General features: G+C 32.2%; 3 protein-coding genes and 1 non-coding gene across 6 annotated transcripts; 3 read left to right on the top strand and 1 right to left on the bottom strand.

The window, feature by feature from the left end:
* Positions 1-333: 333 nt before the first annotated feature.
* On the bottom strand, positions 334-4,107 carry LOC111492853 (basic leucine zipper 19-like). The gene is made up of 6 exons (XM_023142335.1): positions 4,039-4,107; positions 3,538-3,905; positions 3,050-3,140; positions 2,297-2,423; positions 1,920-2,084; positions 334-607 (listed from the first exon to the last, which is right to left on the bottom strand). Exons 2-6 carry the CDS (start codon positions 3,903-3,905, stop codon positions 444-446), a joined length of 915 nt encoding a protein of 304 aa, XP_022998103.1. The 5' UTR covers positions 4,039-4,107; the 3' UTR covers positions 334-443.
* Positions 4,108-9,953: 5,846 nt separating this feature from the next.
* LOC111493313 (farnesol kinase, chloroplastic-like) lies at positions 9,954-14,102 on the top strand. The gene is made up of 6 exons (XM_023142970.1): positions 9,954-10,338; positions 11,973-12,040; positions 12,145-12,276; positions 13,287-13,402; positions 13,494-13,608; positions 13,706-14,102. The coding sequence occupies exons 1-6, from the start codon at positions 10,027-10,029 to the stop codon at positions 13,881-13,883; spliced, it is 921 nt and encodes a 306-aa protein (XP_022998738.1). The 5' UTR covers positions 9,954-10,026; the 3' UTR covers positions 13,884-14,102.
* Positions 14,103-15,413: 1,311 nt separating this feature from the next.
* TRNAE-UUC lies at positions 15,414-15,485 on the top strand. The gene has a single exon. It is a non-coding gene; the product is annotated as a tRNA-Glu (tRNA).
* Positions 15,486-15,554: 69 nt separating this feature from the next.
* Positions 15,555-18,435, top strand: LOC111493317 (SAGA-associated factor 11 homolog). 3 transcript variants are annotated; one of them, XM_023142977.1, is made up of 5 exons: positions 15,555-15,630; positions 15,938-16,006; positions 17,515-17,826; positions 17,932-17,984; positions 18,069-18,435. In XM_023142977.1, exons 1-5 carry the CDS (start codon positions 15,592-15,594, stop codon positions 18,112-18,114), a joined length of 519 nt encoding a protein of 172 aa, XP_022998745.1. In that variant the 5' UTR covers positions 15,555-15,591; the 3' UTR covers positions 18,115-18,435. The 3 variants fall into 3 exon arrangements, with proteins under 3 accessions (XP_022998745.1, XP_022998744.1, XP_022998746.1); XM_023142976.1 differs by having other exon boundaries at positions 17,932-18,435; XM_023142978.1 differs by lacking the exons at positions 15,555-15,630; positions 15,938-16,006 and adding an exon at positions 17,209-17,413 and having other exon boundaries at positions 17,932-18,435.
* Positions 18,436-18,442: the final 7 nt, after the last annotated feature.

Genomic DNA, 18,442 nt, shown 5'->3' with positions numbered 1-18,442 from the left:
TATATTTTAAATAAACGTTTGTATTGAAAGTCTACGAAAATAAGAAAACGAGAATGTCGAAATTTATATAGAAAGCGAATTATAAATATGAGGTAAGCAAACCATATTTATTCAAACTCTCCAATAAAAAAAATAAAATATTTTTTAAATAAAAATATGTAATTACAATTATAATTAACAATATAAAAAATCAATTAAAACAATTAAAAATATACAATTCACCCAGATATTTCAATTTGGAACCAACTGAATTTATAATTGGAAATATACCATGCCATTTTATAGTATAGATACAGTTTTTTTTTTTTTTTTTTTTTTTTTTTTTTTTTTTTTTTTTTTTTTTTTTTTTTTTTTTTTTGACAATTTCAATCTTTTAAAAGTTCTCAAGTTCATTTATTATATTTGCGGTTGTGAATCCGGGGCCAGTACCTGGCCCACTGGCTTTAGTTGGGCTTTCCCACTCGTTGTTGGCCCAATTGGTTGGAAGTGGGCTCAGAAACTGGACGAAGCCCAGGTGTTGGCATCCACTTGTACTCCGTTTTATAACGGGTTCCTGGGTTGAACCGGCCCAGCCCATCTCCTCCTACTGTTCTCTCTCCGTCATACATAAAAAAAACATAATAAAAACAATTCAGTATATTTATTTGATTAATTCAATTACATTTAAGTCAAATTAATTTTCTTAAAAACAAAGTAATTTTTTGGGGTTAAAAGTATAAAGTAATTTTTTCGTTAATAAGTCATTCACCTATTTTAAATTTCTTAAAACAAACGACTCCAATTTTAACCGTATGTAAAATTCTTTTTCTCGATTATAGATTAGCTTGGTTACCCTCTAAACATTAGTTATAACGACCCAGATCTTAAAAGTTCACAAATTATAGATTAGCTCGGTTACTTTCTAAAGACCCGTTATAACGACCCAGATCCTAAAAGTTCACAAATTAAAGATTAGCTCGATTACCCTCTAAAGAACAGTTATAACAACCTAGATCCTAAAAGTTCACAAATTAAAGATTAGCTCAGTTACCCTCTAAAGAACAGTTATAACGACCTAAATCCTAAAAGTTCACAAATTATAAATTAGCTCGATTGCCTTCTAAAGAACAGTTATAACGACCCAGATCCTAAAAGTTTACAAATTATAGATTAGCTCGGTTACTTTCTAAAGACCCGTTATAACGACCCAGATCCTAAAAGTTCACAAATTAAAGATTAGCTCGGTTACCCTCTAAAGAACAGTTATAACAACCTAGATCCTAAAAGTTCACAAATTAAAGATTAGCTCGGTTACCCTCTAAAGAACAGTGATAACGACCTAAATCCTAAAAGTTCACAAATTATAAATTAGCTCGGTTGCCTTCTAAAGAACAGTTATAACGACCCAGATCCTAAAAGTTTACAAATTATAGATTAGTTCGGTTACTCTCTAAAGACCAATTATAACGACCCAGATCCTAAAAGTTCACAAATCAAGGATTAGCTCGGTTACCCTCTAAAGAACAGTTATAACGACTTAGATCCTAAAAGTTCACAAATTATAGATTAGTTCGGTTGCCTTCTAAAGAACAGTTATAACGACCTAGATCCTAAAAGTTTACAAATTATAGATTAGCTCGATTGCCTTCTAAAGAACAGTTATAATAACCCAAATCCTAAAAGTTCACAAATTATATATTAACTCGTTTACCCTCTAAAGACTAGTTATAACAACCTATATCCTAAAAGTTCACAAATTATAGATTAGCTCAGTTACTCATCGAAAAGTAACAAAAACAGTGTAGCAGGTTGACATCTAAGAGGTTTGGATATTCGGGTGATGAAAATATTAAACTCATAACGCCTCCTGACGTTAATCTATTAAACACAAAATTGAAGTTGAACCATCGAAACAAGGTTAAAAGTAGAATAAAAATTACCTTGATTGGGAGGGGGAGAGACCACGTTGCTCAACTCAGATGCATGAAGGTCCGCCGGCATTTGGAAAGCTGTCTCCCAGGCGGCTTCAGCCTCCTGCTGCTGCTGCTGCTTCATATGGAGCTCCCTCAGCCTGTGCAGTTCAGCTTTGTTTTCTTCAATTTCAGCTGCATAACATACCGACCAAATATTAACACGACTATATTACTATGTGCCCGTAAAATTTTACGGAGGTAACATAATTTATAATGATTCAGGGACGGAGGATAATTTTTAACCAAAGAAAAACTCCGTTGATCCTATTTAATCAAATATATGTAAAATTAAAAATAAAAAAATTAAAAAAAAAACATAAAATTTAATAAATTCAAAACGTCACCGTCTCTCATGAGCTTGTTCCTTGAGCAACACAAAATCTTCTGATTCAACCTCTTTTGCTCCATTTGCAACACTTGCTGCTGGTTTTTGTACAGCTCCACTTGAGGAGATAGAATTGCTATATGTGCCTGCAATAATAATCACATGTATATATATATATATATATATATAGATACACATTTTTCATTTTATGCCAATATATATTATTTAAATCGAGTCGTGTTTCAACGAGAGCTCGAGATGGCTTTTAAAATATTTTTTTCCTCAAAAGATACGCCAAATGAGCTTTATTGGCTAAAAGAACATTAGAAGTTACCAAATTATTTGAGAATCGGTTAATATTCGAATTAAATACATTTTGTGTTGATTCATCGACTCGATCGACATGTACTTTAATTTGATTGACGTGTCTTGTTTTGATCTAAACGTCATCATCTAATATATATATATATATATATATTTTTAAAATTTAACGAATTTAAATTATTTTTAATCATTCAATTGTGTAACGGCTAAAATTAATTTCTATAAAATTTAGAAATGGAAACAAGAACACGAAAATCATGATATAAAATTTCGAATTCAAGAAATTGAAAATTTAAATTAAAGTTTTAATTCCTCAACTCAAACTTTTTTATATTTATTTTTCATTATTTTCGTCAATAAATTTAAATATATCAAGAATTTTTAAACCTTGGGAAAATAAAAAAAAATGAACCATTCTAAGCAAGTATGAAAAAAAAAAAAAAAATACCTCCAAGGCTTTCAGCTTCCTTTCCATGTCTGCTACATATTGAACCTTTTTCAGCCTTGATTTTTGAGCTGAAACACGATTTGACATTATTCTACGAGAAAAAAAAACCCTAATTAGAAGAACGAAAAGAAGAAAAAAAACGCTTAAAAAATAGAGTCGATCGATGAAACGTTCTACGATTAGACTGTTCGACTGCTTAAAACAAACCCTAATTGAAAGAGAGGAAAAAAAAAGAGTATACCGATCCGGACGAGCAGACTGTTCACTTTCAAAACAACCGTTTGATAATTATTTAATTTTCATTCAAATATTTCTAAAATTTGAAGAAATAAATTTAAAAAGCTTATTTTTTTAGTTTAGAATTNAAAAAAATGGTTAAAATTCAGACTCAAAATTTTAAAAAAATTTCCAAAATTGTTTGTTAAATTTAAAAATCCAAACAATAAAATTAAATCCAAAATGAGAAAAAAAAAAAAAAAAGGGTTCACCGTTTGAGTTTCCTCGGATCCATATTAGGGTCAACACTCCGACCAAACAAGATCTGCTCAGAATTCCCGCCGTCGCCGACATTCCCCTTACCGTCGCTGGAGCTCATCTCTCCGCCGCCAATCTTACTGAAACGAGACAACCCATTACTCCACCGTCCATCCGCCACCTTCCCGCCGCCGCTCGCCGCTTCATCTTGACTACCCACCACAAAAGACCTCCGCCACGCCGAAACCGAATTATCGTACATTACACGACGGTCGTCGGAGCCGCCGTTACTCGGCGAGTTCGACACAGTTGCAGAACACATCTCCATAATCCCTTGAAAGTTGCATGGATGATGATTTTGCTCCAAATTATAATCTTCCATCTGAAACAAATCCAAGAACAAATTGAAGCCAAGAACATCGTGAGAAAATTAAGAACAAAGAACAATAATTTTTTTTTTTTTAATTTCAAAATATTTTTTATGTAATAATTATTAAAAATGGGTTTTTTCTTACTTATCTTTCTCCCACAGAAACCGAGAGAAAAAGAGCTTTAATTTTGAACAAAAATGGAGTTTATAAAATGTTTGTCTGGCCCTCAATTTATACACGGAAAAAACACCAAACTTTACCATATATTCCTTATATACTTTTATTGCTCCTACCCACCTCTAATATAATATTTCATTAATTATTTCATTTTACTCATAATATCGATTTCTAATTTTTTTACGTCGATTATTGATAAAAAAATTTATTTTTACGGGCCAACTTTTTAGTAGATATTACGTTCTGCTATTGTGTTTGAGCCACGTGGATCGGGATTTGACGATGAATTTGAAAATGAGTGATATTGATGTATCTATTGAATGTGACGTTTAAGCGGAAAATCTATGGATCGTAATAAATATGTCAAAATTAAAAAATGGCACGTGGAAAGGAAAAAATATAAAAGAGAAGAAGAAGACGACGATAATCAATAAGTTGCTGATCGCGAGGACCGTTATAGGGAAATATTTTGCTATTAATCGACCATTAGAGAAAATTATATTTTGCTACATGTCCATAAATTATAAATTATAAATTCTCATTTTTATGTGTTAAATAATAATAAATAAATGAAATTGTTTTAATTTTTTTAAAATTTAATATAATTTCCAATGAGAAATTTAAATCGTTTTTACAAGTGATAAAAATGTAAGAACAAAATCAAGATTTTTATTTTTTTAAATACAAAAAATAAATAAAATGATTTTAATATTATATTAAACACCTTTAATTTATTTACAAACATAACATTCAATATTTCTTAATAAATTAAATTCAACAATATTTTGATACTCATTAAATATAATCAGTTTAAACTCTCATTTCTATTATTATTGAACTAAAATAATAATATAAAATATTGTTCACTTTGGTCGGTTATGTATCGCCGTCAGTCTTATAATTTTAAAATGTGTCTAGTAGAGAGAGGTTTCCACACTCTTATGATGAATGTTTTGTTTTCCTTTCTAACCGATGTGAGATCTCACAATCTATCTTACTTCGAGGCCATTGTGTTTGCTAGCAAACTGCATTGTGTCTAGTTCTAATATCATTTGTAACAACTCAAGCTCACTGCTAGTAAACATTATCCATTTTGGCTCCTTACGTATCGTCGTGAGTCTCATGGTTTTAAAAGTTTCCACATTCTAATGAGAAATGTTTTGTGGGATCTCACAATCATCCACGCCCCTTTGAGGCCCAGCGTTCTCGTTGGCATATCGCTGATGTCTGGCTCATATACCATTTGTAACAGCCTAAGTCCATTGTTAACCGATATTGTCCGTTTTAGTCCAATACGTATCGTCATCAGCCTCACAGTTTTAAAACGAGTCTACTAAGTAAAAAATTTTACGCTTTTGTGAAAATTTACTAAACACGAGATAGAGACGTTGAAGGACTAAAAAGTAAATAGAAGAAAGAAGAGGGGTATAGGGGGAAAATTATTGATCAAAGTTAGGAGAAGAAGCTAAAAAGAAAAACAGAAAAAGCTGTCAAATTTTGTGTTTATATGAAATTTGAATGCACGAGGAAGATGCTTTCATTTAATTTGGTTTGGGAAATTTTGAAACCCAAATTTGGTATCATAATCATCACAGTTGCAACCCATGCACGAGCCTGCGCCCTCTTTCCCTTCGTTACCAACGGAACTCCGCGTGCGCTCCCCCTTTTTCCTTCTTACCATTCTTTTTCTACTTTATTTTTTTATTTTTTTTATTTAAACAAACTAGGGCATTTCTATGGGCAATCCATATGGGGTTTATTTAAATTTTAAAATTTTATTTCATAATTTTAGGGTTGGTTTAACGTACAAGTCAACCCACAGAATCGAACAATCAGGTCAATTCAATCGAATAATTACAAAGCTGAGTATATTACTAATGTTACCGGCATATCACACCCAATTTTATCTTTATGTTATTACTTGAACATGATTCTCTTGTATGTCAATCACTGTTTTGGAATTACGAGACTTTATGACATAGATTGTTGCATAGAGGAATCTGTGTATAAAAGTGATACGGATCCGAGCACGGAAGGAATGACGCCTAAGGTCATGGTTTTAGGTCTAATGAATAACGAATATCTTGTGTTTGCATTTTCTGACCCCTATTTTATTATTACTCAGTCTTGATTTCATAACGTTTTTCTTTTCGATAAGAACAAGGAGTTGTAGGATAAGTAACGACGTTTGATGCAAGGTCATGGAAATTTCGTAAGAGTCATAATATACATGTGATAGCGGTTCTAAATTGGCGGGTTGTTTCATGCAACCTCCCCATCTCTCTCTCTCTCTCTCTCTCGAGATAATCATTCTACTTATCTTCACTAGAGGACGAGGGTTTCTTCATGCATTGGTGAATGACAATGAGATATGTACAAAGCCCTTTTTCGGTCGATTAAGTATTTCTTCTTCCTCTTGCATTGACGATCCTCGACAAATTGTTCATTAGAGAATTAGTGGTATTTAAGAGGTAGAATGAAATTACAAAGATAAAATAGACTTTTGACCCAACTATAGTTACAAACTGTCTACAGTAAAGTGTTTAATGGTTAACAAATAAAAATTAATTAATTAATTAATTTTATATCATCCGAGCTTACCATTTGTAGGTTTATAATGTCCTCTTAAATTTATAAAGTTCTCTTCTTAGCACGTTAAAATGATTAATTAATTTTTTTAAAATGTTTAATATATTAGATATATTAATTATTAGTAAAAAAAAATATTTAATTTACTAATTGTTAAAATTTTGTTCGTAGGAGTTTTACTTAAATTCGTTACGTCCATTTATGAATAAGCAATAATAATAATAAAAAAAATCAATGACTAAAATTAAAAAATATTTGTATTTATTTTCATTTATAGTTGATACAAAAAGTGAAAATTAAAATATCAACTAAAGCAAAGAAAAAAAATATTAATTATTATTTCATATTTGTAAATATATTATTGGATAGATTTGAATTTTTAAATAAAAAATGTAGTGTATAATAGACAAAATATTATAAAGTATTTATTTTAATTTTCTAATAAAAATAATAAATATGTATATAAAATAACTAAATTTCATTTTTTTAAAAGAAAATATTGTTGTGATTTTAATTATTACATTAATATTAATTTTATAGTTTTTATTATCGATTTCTTCTCTCAATTTCATATGTTTTTTTATATGAAATATAGATGAAAATAGATGTCTTTTTAAATGAAAAATATCAAATCTTATATTTGGCTTAAATCAATATGCATGACCTCACATGCGAGCTCATATCGTTAGAGTATGACTCTAGTAGAATCACATCATATACATGCAGCGGTTTCATTTTATATCATAAAACATGTCAAGAATGACCTCACACATGAGCTCATATAGCGATGGTTTGACCCTAGTAAAATTTGGTACACCCACGGAGTGACCCTATATGTTCTCGTGCAGGACATGACAAAATCAAATCAAATCATATACATGCAAAGAGTGACCTTTATAAGTCGACTACTAGGAAATAGTTGTTCCGAACCAAACGACACAAACATACTTGAAAGCCTTATACTAATATTTTCTCATTTTTTCTCTAAAATTCAAATATTACTCGATAAATTCTCATATTTTCAACTTTTTATTTTATTTTATAGGATGTATTTTAAAATTTATAGATTAATTAAACACAAAATTAAAAGTTTTAACCTACAAATTAGGATTTAAAAAAATAAAAAATTGAATGTAAAAATAAAAAGGCAGTTATGGTGTCCTTTTTTGGTAATAGTTTCTACAAAATCTGGGGGCGCCCAAATAAAATAAATTAAAGATGCCAACCTGAGTTGTGCAAACGAACAGCTGAGTTGTGCAAAAAAACTTAAGATGCCAACCTGTCCTCAATTAAGTGACAATTACTATGTGGGTAAATTATTCAAAATCTATATAAAATAATATTCTGAATATATATATATATATATAAGATATTAATTATTATTTTATTTCAAATTTTAACCATTATAATTATTAAAGAAACAAAAAAAAAATATTAAATATATTTTTCATAACTTGTTTAGTCCACTATTTAAAATTTGAAAACTATCCGGGTTAAATTTATAATTTAACTAAATAACATAAAATTACTATTTTTAAAAATATATATTAAAGTCATAATTATTTCATTTTGTAAAAGTTTGAACAAGATTATAATTTTTATCCAAATTAAAAAATAAATAAATTTATAGGTAAAATGAATGATTTATAAATTTAAATTAAAAAAAAATAAATTAATATCAAAAGTCAAAAAAACATGTTACTAACTTCTATAAAATCGTTCTAACTGATTCCTTTATAGGACCATTGGTAAACAAAAAATGACATATTTGTTAATATATTTTATTATTTTTCCTGAAAATAATAAAATTTGAATTAATTTTATAATATTCAATTTTATTTGTTGTAATTGTAGTTTGTTTATTTTGCATAAGAACAAAAATTATTAACTCCCTCTAATTAATATAAAATATTATTATTTTAAATTTCAGTATAAATTTAAAGGAAAGGAGGAGAAATTGTTTTTAAAAATTAGGTTAAAAATATTTGTAAAAAAATTCATCAAAATTAAACGTTAATTATTATTATTAAATGATTTAGACTTTGTGGTATATCAAGAGATGGGTCCAAATAAACCAACCCAAAAAAAATTAACCTAATTTAATCCAAATTAATTTATGACCCGACCCAAAACATATGAGTTAGACGGCGAGGTTGTTAGTTATCTAAACACATTTTTATTATATATTATATATAAATAAATAAATAATGCAAATAGAATGAGATATTTAAATTTAATATTTACCTTTTTTTTTCCTTCTCAATTAAGTTATAACCAATTTCCACATTTGGATTTTTTTTTTATATATTTTTATTTTTATTCTGAAGTCCTTTTTCCTAAATTTATTGTTTTTAGTTTTTTTCTTTTAATAGAAATATAATTTTGCTTAAAATTTTATATAATAATAATAATAATAATTATTATTATTATTATTATGGATTTAAGATTAATATGGCTCTAATTCTTAAGTTGAAAGGATTGAATAACAGCCATTGGATTTAGGGTAAAGGAATTTGACGGTGGAGATCGAATGGAAAGAATTTTGGAATTTTTATTTAATTAAAAAAAGATCTCGTCGAAAATATTAGCCGAGCAAACTATTCACGTGATTCACTATGAATGCCATATATATATATATATATATATATTTATATTTTAATTTTACACCACATGTTTCGACTTCTTGTAACTTGATGATGTCATGTCACTGTCAAGCCATCTAGAATTTGAATTGACATAGTGACGTATAATCATAGAAAATGATATAGGATTTTTTTTTTACCTAAACGAGACGGTAGATAAAGATTGTATTCTCTGCTAAATATGTGGCTCTCGATCCCGCCAAATCTCTTCTAAGCTCACTTTATATATTAAATATACACTTTTTTTTATTTACATGTGGAATATTATATTGTAATATTAAAATTTGAGTTTTTAAAAATTACATTTTTATTTACCAAATATTATTGAATTTATTAATAAGATATTAATAAGTATTAAATAATTGCAAATTTGGTGGGAGCAGTAAAAATAATGAACAATAATTACGACATATAACAATTGCTTGGTAACTAATTATTGAGGAATATATTTAAATTAATTTTTAATGAAGATTAAGAGTGAAATTTTATGGATAGATTATATATTTTAATACTTTAGATTAATAAATTTGTCATTTTTCTGTTGACTAATTAATTTTGTTATATTTTTTAAATTTAAGAAAGTTTTCAATTAGACATTAAAATTAAAATTACACAAATTCACGCATTACACGAAGCATAGCTGTCCACGTCAGGTGGTTCGCTAAATCCTTAGGCTCAACCCCCACGCCGGCGTCAGCGTGTACGCTCTAGCCGAGCCCCCACCATGGCTAGTTCTCAGTTGGGTCTGTTGACCGTTTATCCACTCAGGTCCCCATCTTTTCTTTCCCGATTCAGAACACTTTCCGTCTCTTTAAACTCCATCTCTGCGCCAAACTTGCGCTCCGATTCCTTCGTTTTAAGATTTCGGTCCAGCTTCAATCTGAAAATCCGCCGGAAACAGTATCCAGTTGCGGCGGCTATGTTGTTGCCTGATAATCCGGTGGTCTCCGACATCTGTGCCAGTGTCTTGTCCTGTGCAGTCGCTTTTTCTTTGCTTCGATTATGGGCGGAAACGGCTAAGCGCGGCCTTGATCAGGTTCTATTTCTTCTATTCACTGATTTGCTGTTCTTGTCGTTGACTTCGTTTCTTCTTTGGGCAGTTGGTTGATTTCTACTAAATTTAGGATGCTACGCGATAAGTTTTGCTCTGATCGAGGAAAAGAAAGTTTATCCATGTTAGGAATCCCAATAAGGCAACTCATTACTACAGGGGGAATGTTTTTAGTTTATGATTTAACTCTTGGGCTTGAGTGCGTTTGGGAATATTTTTTAAAAGAGTTTTTTATAGCAAAAAGTGCTCAATACCAAATGTTTTGATAATTTGATTCTGCTAGTGCTTTTGGGCCAATAACGCTCATGTTTGTGGGGCACTTTTAATCTTTTCTTGATTTTTTTGCAAAAGCACTTTGATCTCATTGATTTTAAGTGGTAAGTGTTGTAATCGCTATAAGATTAACATAGATCAATAGTTAATCCAAGTATAATTCAATAGATATAACAATCGTTATCATTTTGAAGATGGATGGATTGATTTGTTATTCATTCGTGATTGAATTCAGGAAGTAAACAGAACTTTTGTGAATTTTTTAGTTAGAATTTTAACAAGTTATCACATGATTTATTGGATAAACAATCATTGTTATGCATATTCTGTTCTTGACTGTAGTATTAGTACTGATATACCATAAGGAAACGATGGTTAAGTTCTAGTAGGCATATGCTCCGTGCACATTGCTGATAAACAATCATTGTTATGCATATTCTGTTCTTGACTGTAGTATTAGTACTGATATACCATAAGGAAACGATGGTTAAGTTCTAGTAGGCATATGCTCCGTGCACATTGCTGATAAACAATCATTGTTATGCATATTCTGTTCTTGACTGTAGTATTAGTACTGATATACCATAAGGAGATAAACAATCATTGTTATGCATATTCTGTTCTTGACTGTAGTATNAGTACTGATATACCATAAGGAAACGATGGTTAAGTGTTATGCATATTCTGTTCTTGACTGTAGTATTAGTACTGATATACCATAAGGAAACGATGGTTAAGTTCTAGTAGGCATATGCTCCGTGCACATTGCTGATAAACAATCATTGTTATGCATATTCTGATATTGGAAAATGCTTAATTGTCAAGGCATCAAATCGTGGAAATCCAACTTTTTCCTATTGTGATATCCATCTCGGTTGGGGAGGAGAACGAAATACCTTTTATAAGGGTGTGGAAACCTTTCCCTCGCAGACGTGTTTTAAAGGCTTGAGGGGAAGCCTGAAAGGGATAGCCCAAAGAGGACAATATCTGCTAGCGGTGGGCTTGGGCCGTTACAAATGGTGTCAGAGTCAGACACTAGGCGATGTGCCAGCGAGAAGGTTGTTCCCCGGAGGGGAGTAGACACGAGGCAGTGTGCCAATAAGGACTCTGAGCCTTGAAGGAGGTGGATTTGGTGGGGTCCCACATCGGTTGGGAGAGGAGAACGAAATATCATTTATAAGGGTGTGGAAACCTTTCCCTAACAGACGCGTTTTAAAGCCTTGAGGGGAATCCCGAAAAGGAAAGCCCAAAGAGAACAATATTTGCTAACGGTGGGCTTTGGCCGTTACACCTACGTTGATCTTTTGTCAAAGGAGTTTACTTACCTATACTTGGTTTTGGTTCAGAAATTGAACAGGAAGCTTGTTCATATAAGCATTGGGCTTGCTTTCATGCTTTGCTGGCCTATGTTCAGGTGAACTTAAGACTGAAAAAATGTTAATTCTGCTGCCCCTTCTCTTGCTATCTGTACTTGCACAAATATGGTTGAATCAAATGTGGCTATACTCCTTATTGCAGTTCTGGTCGTCGAGGAGCGATATTGGCCTCTCTAGTTCCCGGTGTCAATATAATACGAATGCTTGTCTTTGGATTGGGAATAGTGAAAGATGAGGCCACAGTAAAGTCAATGACCAGATATGGAGACTACAGGTACAACTATGTAAGAACATAATCATGTTAGATAAGTTTTTGGGGTGCCAGTGTGTTAGTTGATTTGAGCTTCCTATCAAGATCAATCTCTGGCTATACATACAGTTAACCAAATGAATGCTGTCTTCCTTGGCATTGTGAGTTCTTTGCCTGTTAAAATGAAGTATATAGCTTATGTAACCGCCCAAATCCAAACTCACTATTAACAGATATTGTCCTCTTTGGACTTTCCCTTTTGGACTTCCCTTCAAGGTTTTCAAAACGTGTCTGCTAGAGAGAGGTTTCCATACCCTTATAAACAATGTTTCGTTCCCCTCTCCAACCGATTTGGTATCTCACAATTCACTTTCCTTTGGGGCTCAGCGCCTTCGCTAGCACACTGCTTGGTGACCACCCCCTTCAGTGCTCAACTCCTCGTTGACTGACTCTGTTACCATTTGTAATAGCTCAAGCCCACCGCTAACGGATATGTCCTCTTTGGACTTTTCCTTTCAGGCCCTCAAGGTTTTTAAAACTCGTCTGCTAGGGAGAGATTTCCACACCCTGGTAAAAAATACTTTGTTTCTCTCCTCAATCGATATAGGATCTCACACTTTATTTTCTTTGGTTAATTGTTTGAGAAGCAAAACTATCCATTACTTCGATGCTTTTGGAAGGCTTTTGGTCCAATTGTAATATCATTTACTAATTCCATATGGCTGAAAATTAGTGGTTGTTAGTAGTTATACTCCTGTACAACACTAGTACACGAAATGTTCTCCACCAAGAGAATGCCACAGAATAAGAACTATTATGTGCATACAGATGTTGGATCATACTCACAAAAGTGGTGAGCTTTATTTCTTCAGTTTGGACATCCGTTAATCAAACCTTTTGAAATTATCAGCTTGGTCTTATTCTTTTGGATTCGAGTAGTTTTCGATGAGTAGTTGAGGACTCCTTTTGTAAGCTTCTTTTTGTGTGCCCTTGTACATACTTTTTAATTTGACCTGCATATTTTCATCCATCAGGGAGCTATTGAAGGGACCATTGTATTATGTTGCAACAATTACATTAGTTTGCATATTCTATTGGAGGACGTCCCCCATTTCAATTGCTCTCATATGCAACTTGTGTGCTGGAGATGGTACTTTCACTTTTATCTAAGCACATATCTAGAGCTTAACCGATGCAACGACGTCGAGGCCTCGTAACATTTTCACACGTTGCTATTTCAGGGGTGGCCGATATCGTTGGAAGACGATTTGGAACTCAAAAGATCTCATACAACAAAAACAAGTCTATAGTTGGTAGTGTAGCAATGGCATCTGCTGGCTTTCTTGCATCTATTGGGTAATTTCTTTCGAACTCGACCATCGATCTACGAGTTAGTTTTCTTGTGATCTTTCTTGATTGGTTTAGATATAAGAGGTTGCATTGTGAATGTCAGGTATATGTACTATTTCTCCTCATTTGGGTACGTAGAGGGAAGCAGCAGAATGGTTTTGGGATTCTTAGTTGTATCTCTTGCCTCAGCATTGGTTGAGTCTCTCCCCATTAGCACTGAGATTGATGATAACCTCACTGTTCCACTCACTTCCCTTCTGGTGGGGAGCCTTGTTTTTTAGCATTTGGGGCCAACAAACAAAGTTGCTATTCCTAGAAGAATAGGCAAATTTGGGGATTTCTTACAAATCCTGCTTGTTTGTTGGGTAGTCTTATTAGTAGATTTTCCTCGGGAGATAATCTATTGTAACGAATCTATTTTTATATTTTTATGGAGATATGGTTTTAGTGTAACGATTTTATTTTTCTAGTATAAAGTTGTTATCATAAGTATGACGTGATAGAAACCTTCGTTTTAAATAGTTCATAAACGATGTCATGGACTTATACGTTAAAAATAAAATCTTTAAAATCAAACCAACCACCTTTGAGAAACAAAAATAATAATAAATAAATTACAAAAATTAGGAAATAAAGAAATGACTTTTACTAATCTAAGACTAATAAGCAAAATAAGAATGCAGTTACCCTAATATTGGTTTCACGGTCTCTAATGTGACGTCGTCGTCATCCGTACAATATGCCTTGCCTTTACCTGAAATGTAAAAGTATGACTTGAGTATTTTAAGAAACGCTCAAAATAAAAATGCAGCTACCCTAATACTGGTTTCACGGTCTCTAATGTGACGTCGTTGTCATCTATACAATGTGCCTTGCCTTTACCTGAAATGTAAAAGTATGACTTGAGTATTTTAAGAAACACTTAGTAAGTGACTCCAGTCTTGGGAGTAAATAATGCAAACACATTTTACATGGGACCTATTCTTTTATCATAGTATAACATGACCTTAAACAACTTTCCATCTAGGCGAGGTTGGGTGTGTAGTACTCCTCTCCACATGACCTCACACGTGTGAGTATGGACTCATTAGGTGGACTTTCACACCCCCTCACCCTGGCTTGCTGGTCCAACACTCACTAACACGCTCTTTGCCGAACACCATGGAGGGGGAAGGGCCGTCAATACATCATGATAAATATAATGTCATAAATCATATATCATATTGCAATTGTCCATACAAATTATAGTGGAAAATTATCCCAATGCACGTGTCACATAAAATCGCATGAGATCTCCATAAATTATAGTCATGACATTATATGTGATGCAAAACAAATCTCCGACGTCTCTAACATAGTAAGTATGTGAATTATGCTTACATAATTCCTCTGCCATTCCTATTACATAATTTAGCTTCCATGACATTTTCTAATAAAATTTATGCATCATAGTGTCCAAATTTCATGTTACTATTATACATCAAGGCATGATCATATCATGATTTATCATAGCATAACATAGCTCATCATGGTGTAACATGACATAGCATGACATAACGTAGTATATCAATACATAGCATAACATATCATTACCCAATATAACTTATCTTTTTTTATATTTTCTAAAGGTTAAAAAATGTATTTATTATTTTTATTATTTTTTGTTTAAAGTTAAAAAATTATTAATGAAATATTTAAAAATTTATGGATATTTTTGAAATAGTTTTGAAAGTTTGAAGAGTATTTTTATTAATTTAGTTTATTTTAAAATTAAATTTAATAAATTAAATATTAAACAAGTATTAACAAATTCCGTTGTCGTCCAGCGGTTAGGATATCTGGCTTTCACCCAGGAGACCCGGGTTCGATTCCCGGCAACGGAATTTTTTCAATATATATCTTTTAATTTTAATTATTCTTTTAACATATTTATTCCCTCCCCTCTTCTTCTCGATGAATCTTCTTTTTACTTCTTAGTTCTTCCGCTTTATGCAGTCATGTCGGCTCCCAGTTAGCTTGGATATATCAGTAAGTTCAGCGATTGCTTTCTGCATTTGTCTCCGTTTCCATTGATTTGCCTGATTTCACGAACTTTCTTGCCTAATCAATTTTCCAGAAATGCTTGCGTTTGATGCCAGTTTGCATGATTTTAGAATGTTAATATATATATTGCTTTACTTGTTTAGTAATTTTAAGAATTTGTTAATCCTTCCACCGGTTCTTGCGTACTTCGGTTTCGTCTTTTATTCAATTTCGGTTATTGAATGGAATGATGATTCTATAAATTGGTTCAGTCATTGTGCTGTAACATTTTTCCTGGTTATTATGTTTCCAGGTCTGTATTGAAACTCTTCCTTCTTCTAGATCCATGTCAATGCCTGATGAGGACAATGCATCATCTCAGGTAGCCTTTTCCTATATATTTGTTCTTCTTTTTCTTATTTTTATTTAGCACGTTAGTATATGAATAATGAGAAATGAAGGCAACAGTTATAATGTCTTTGTTTATGTTTATGGTATAGAACCAAATCCTGATTTAATTGCTGATATGAAATATGCAAAGACAAGAGTACAATGGTCTAATATCACTGTTATAAACGGTTTACAATCCTTACAGTCTAACTAGAATAACTGACAAGCAATTAATTAATCTTAACCTAATTAGCCCAATCAGTTCCTAACTAACCAAAAAGAACCTACCCAACTGGTAAGCTCTATTTCACAGATTTCCCCCACCTCAGTTTGATGATAGTCGACCAAATTGGTTTCTAGATATGAGGAAAAGCACCCCAACTCCATTTTTGTTGTTTGTGTGACTGCACCAAAGTGCATGTGTCTGTAAATGGATTAGAATTTCTTTAAAGGAAAAAAAAAAAAGGATTTCTAATACGTTACTCTTTGCAGTAAATTTTCTTAATTGTCATTGGCATTTTCCAGAAATAGAATTGTAAAAAATGTGAAGTCGTATGTGTACAATATATGATATTTCTCCCCGATTGCTTGAATGAGTGATGTGCGTCTGGTTGGTTCTTTTGATAGATCTTATTATGTTAGCAGCGGTCTGTCACACCTAAACCAACATGTCAAACTCAATGAATTATTTGAAAGCTCTGTCTAGCTATTTTCAGTGTGAGAAAAGGCTGGTCTAATGCTAATATATGCTTAGACATCTCTATTTTCTTTAAGAGGTCATAGGTTTGAATTTCTCTACCCTACTTATGATGTCATCAAGGTTTTTAAAAGGATAAAGGTGTGACCTTAAGGCTTTTTTTCTTGAAGAGGCAAGATGTAAGCCTCAAGGCCACAAAAGGAGTAGACCTCAACTTTATTTGAAAACATTATACAAATCCTAAGTTTGTATGATGAAGTAGAAATTATATAAAAGTATAAAAAAAAAACCACCCCTACAAATAGCAACTTAACCCAAAATTCTAAAAGGATATTTTTAACATGATTACTGTTATCAATAATATGATTGACTTGTTCCATAGTTTTTGTCATCTATGTTTTTGAAGCATGAGTAGTAAAAGTAGTAATAATTTATAATGTCACAACTCAAACTTTTATATCTTTTGAAGAATGGGACAAATTAATATTATTCCTCCAATCATTGCATGTGGCATAAGGCCTTTAAGCCTCAATGCATTTTCACGAAGGTGTAAGTCTCTTATGGTCCATAGATGACACAAATCTTGAGGCTATAAGTTAGAGTCTTACCTCAAAGCAACCTTTTATAACATTGAATGTAGTATTCTTAAAAAAGGGCTTGCCGGAGTGTGCTTGATGTGTCAAACATGCCATGAAAGCACAAGTATGGTCGTAGTGGTATTAGTGATTGCTTTTAACTTCCTTTTTTCAGGACACAGAACTAACAGAACGGGTACTTCTGTTGCTTTCTGCTTATATTTGCAGCTTGCATCTAATTTCTTTGGAGATCTCCTGGATTCCGTGATTGTTGATGTTGCATCGGAATGCCATCGAATAGCAAGGCTAGGTCTTGATCGTAACTTAGAAGAGGAAGAAGAAGAATTAAGACTTTCGGCACAGGCGCGAGTAAGAATAGCTGATTCTAGCAATAGTAGTGAAGCAAACAGCAAATATGTAGTTGATATTTTTGGACAAAATCATCCTTCTGTTGCAAGCGAAATATTTGATTGCATGAATTGTGGTCGATCAATTGTGGCTGGGAGATTTGCCCCGCATTTAGAGAAATGCATGGGAAGGGTAACTCTCTACCCCTTAATTGATATATGTTTTGTTCACACATTCTGCTTCTATCTTTTAAATCTCTTTTCACCATACTCATCAACTGTCTAATCTATACTATAGGGTAGAAAGGCTCGTCTCAAAGTGACAAGAAGTAGTACAGCTACACAGAGCCGGTATTCACAAGGCAGTTCTGTTTCTGCATATTCTCCTTATCCTAATTCCACCAGCACAAATCGCTTACCTAATGGAACATCTAGTCTTGCAGGGGGCGAGTACTCAAATGGTCCATCCGGAGAGCCATGAACAACAGTGCAATGGCTGAGTTATTTCAATTTAGGAAAACATACTGTAATCTGTGCTTGCAGGAATTTAATGATATCTCCTGTCATGTTTTTATTTTAAATGACTTCTTTGTTTGGGTTATCATTACATGGGAAAAAATATGTTATGTTTGGAATCTGGATGTATTATGGGTTCGTTACTTTCGTCTGTTCCAAATTTTGACGCTGAAGATCTTGTACAGAAGTTCGAAGAAAGGAAGTTAAGTGCGACTCTAATGTCATTTCTTTACCTTGAAATGTAATTAGAAAATTGAGTTCAATTGGTCAATCTGGATATTATTTCGATGTGG

The sequence above is a fragment of the Cucurbita maxima genome, unplaced genomic scaffold (genome assembly GCF_002738345.1).
Source record: "Cucurbita maxima cultivar Rimu unplaced genomic scaffold, Cmax_1.0 Cma_Scf00018, whole genome shotgun sequence".
Classification (NCBI taxonomy): domain Eukaryota; kingdom Viridiplantae; phylum Streptophyta; class Magnoliopsida; order Cucurbitales; family Cucurbitaceae; genus Cucurbita; species Cucurbita maxima.
The sequence above is the reverse complement of the archived record's forward strand: the minus strand, read 5'-3'. Positions and strand labels throughout refer to the sequence as shown.

Excerpts from the sequence above, each read along its gene's own strand:
- LOC111492853 (XM_023142335.1), bottom strand. The coding sequence starts at position 3,905 with ATGGAAGATTATAATTTGGAGCAAAATCATCATCCATGCAACTTTCAA. Across the intron at positions 2,424-3,049 it reads GGAAGCTGAAAGCCTTGGAG|GCACATATAGCAATTCTATC; the intron begins GTATTTTTTTTT and ends TTATTATTGCAG. Across the intron at positions 2,085-2,296 it reads GAACAAGCTCATGAGAGACG|CTGAAATTGAAGAAAACAAA; the intron begins GTGACGTTTTGA and ends TATGTTATGCAG.
- LOC111493313 (XM_023142970.1), top strand. The coding sequence starts at position 10,027 with ATGGCTAGTTCTCAGTTGGGTCTGTTGACCGTTTATCCACTCAGGTCC. Across the intron at positions 10,339-11,972 it reads CTAAGCGCGGCCTTGATCAG|AAATTGAACAGGAAGCTTGT; the intron begins GTTCTATTTCTT and ends GTTTTGGTTCAG. Across the intron at positions 13,609-13,705 it reads GGCTTTCTTGCATCTATTGG|GTATATGTACTATTTCTCCT; the intron begins GTAATTTCTTTC and ends TGTGAATGTCAG.
- LOC111493317 (XM_023142976.1), top strand. The coding sequence starts at position 15,592 with ATGCAGTCATGTCGGCTCCCAGTTAGCTTGGATATATCA. Across the intron at positions 15,631-15,937 it reads CAGTTAGCTTGGATATATCA|GTCTGTATTGAAACTCTTCC; the intron begins GTAAGTTCAGCG and ends TTATGTTTCCAG. Across the intron at positions 17,827-17,931 it reads TAGAGAAATGCATGGGAAGG|GGTAGAAAGGCTCGTCTCAA; the intron begins GTAACTCTCTAC and ends TCTATACTATAG.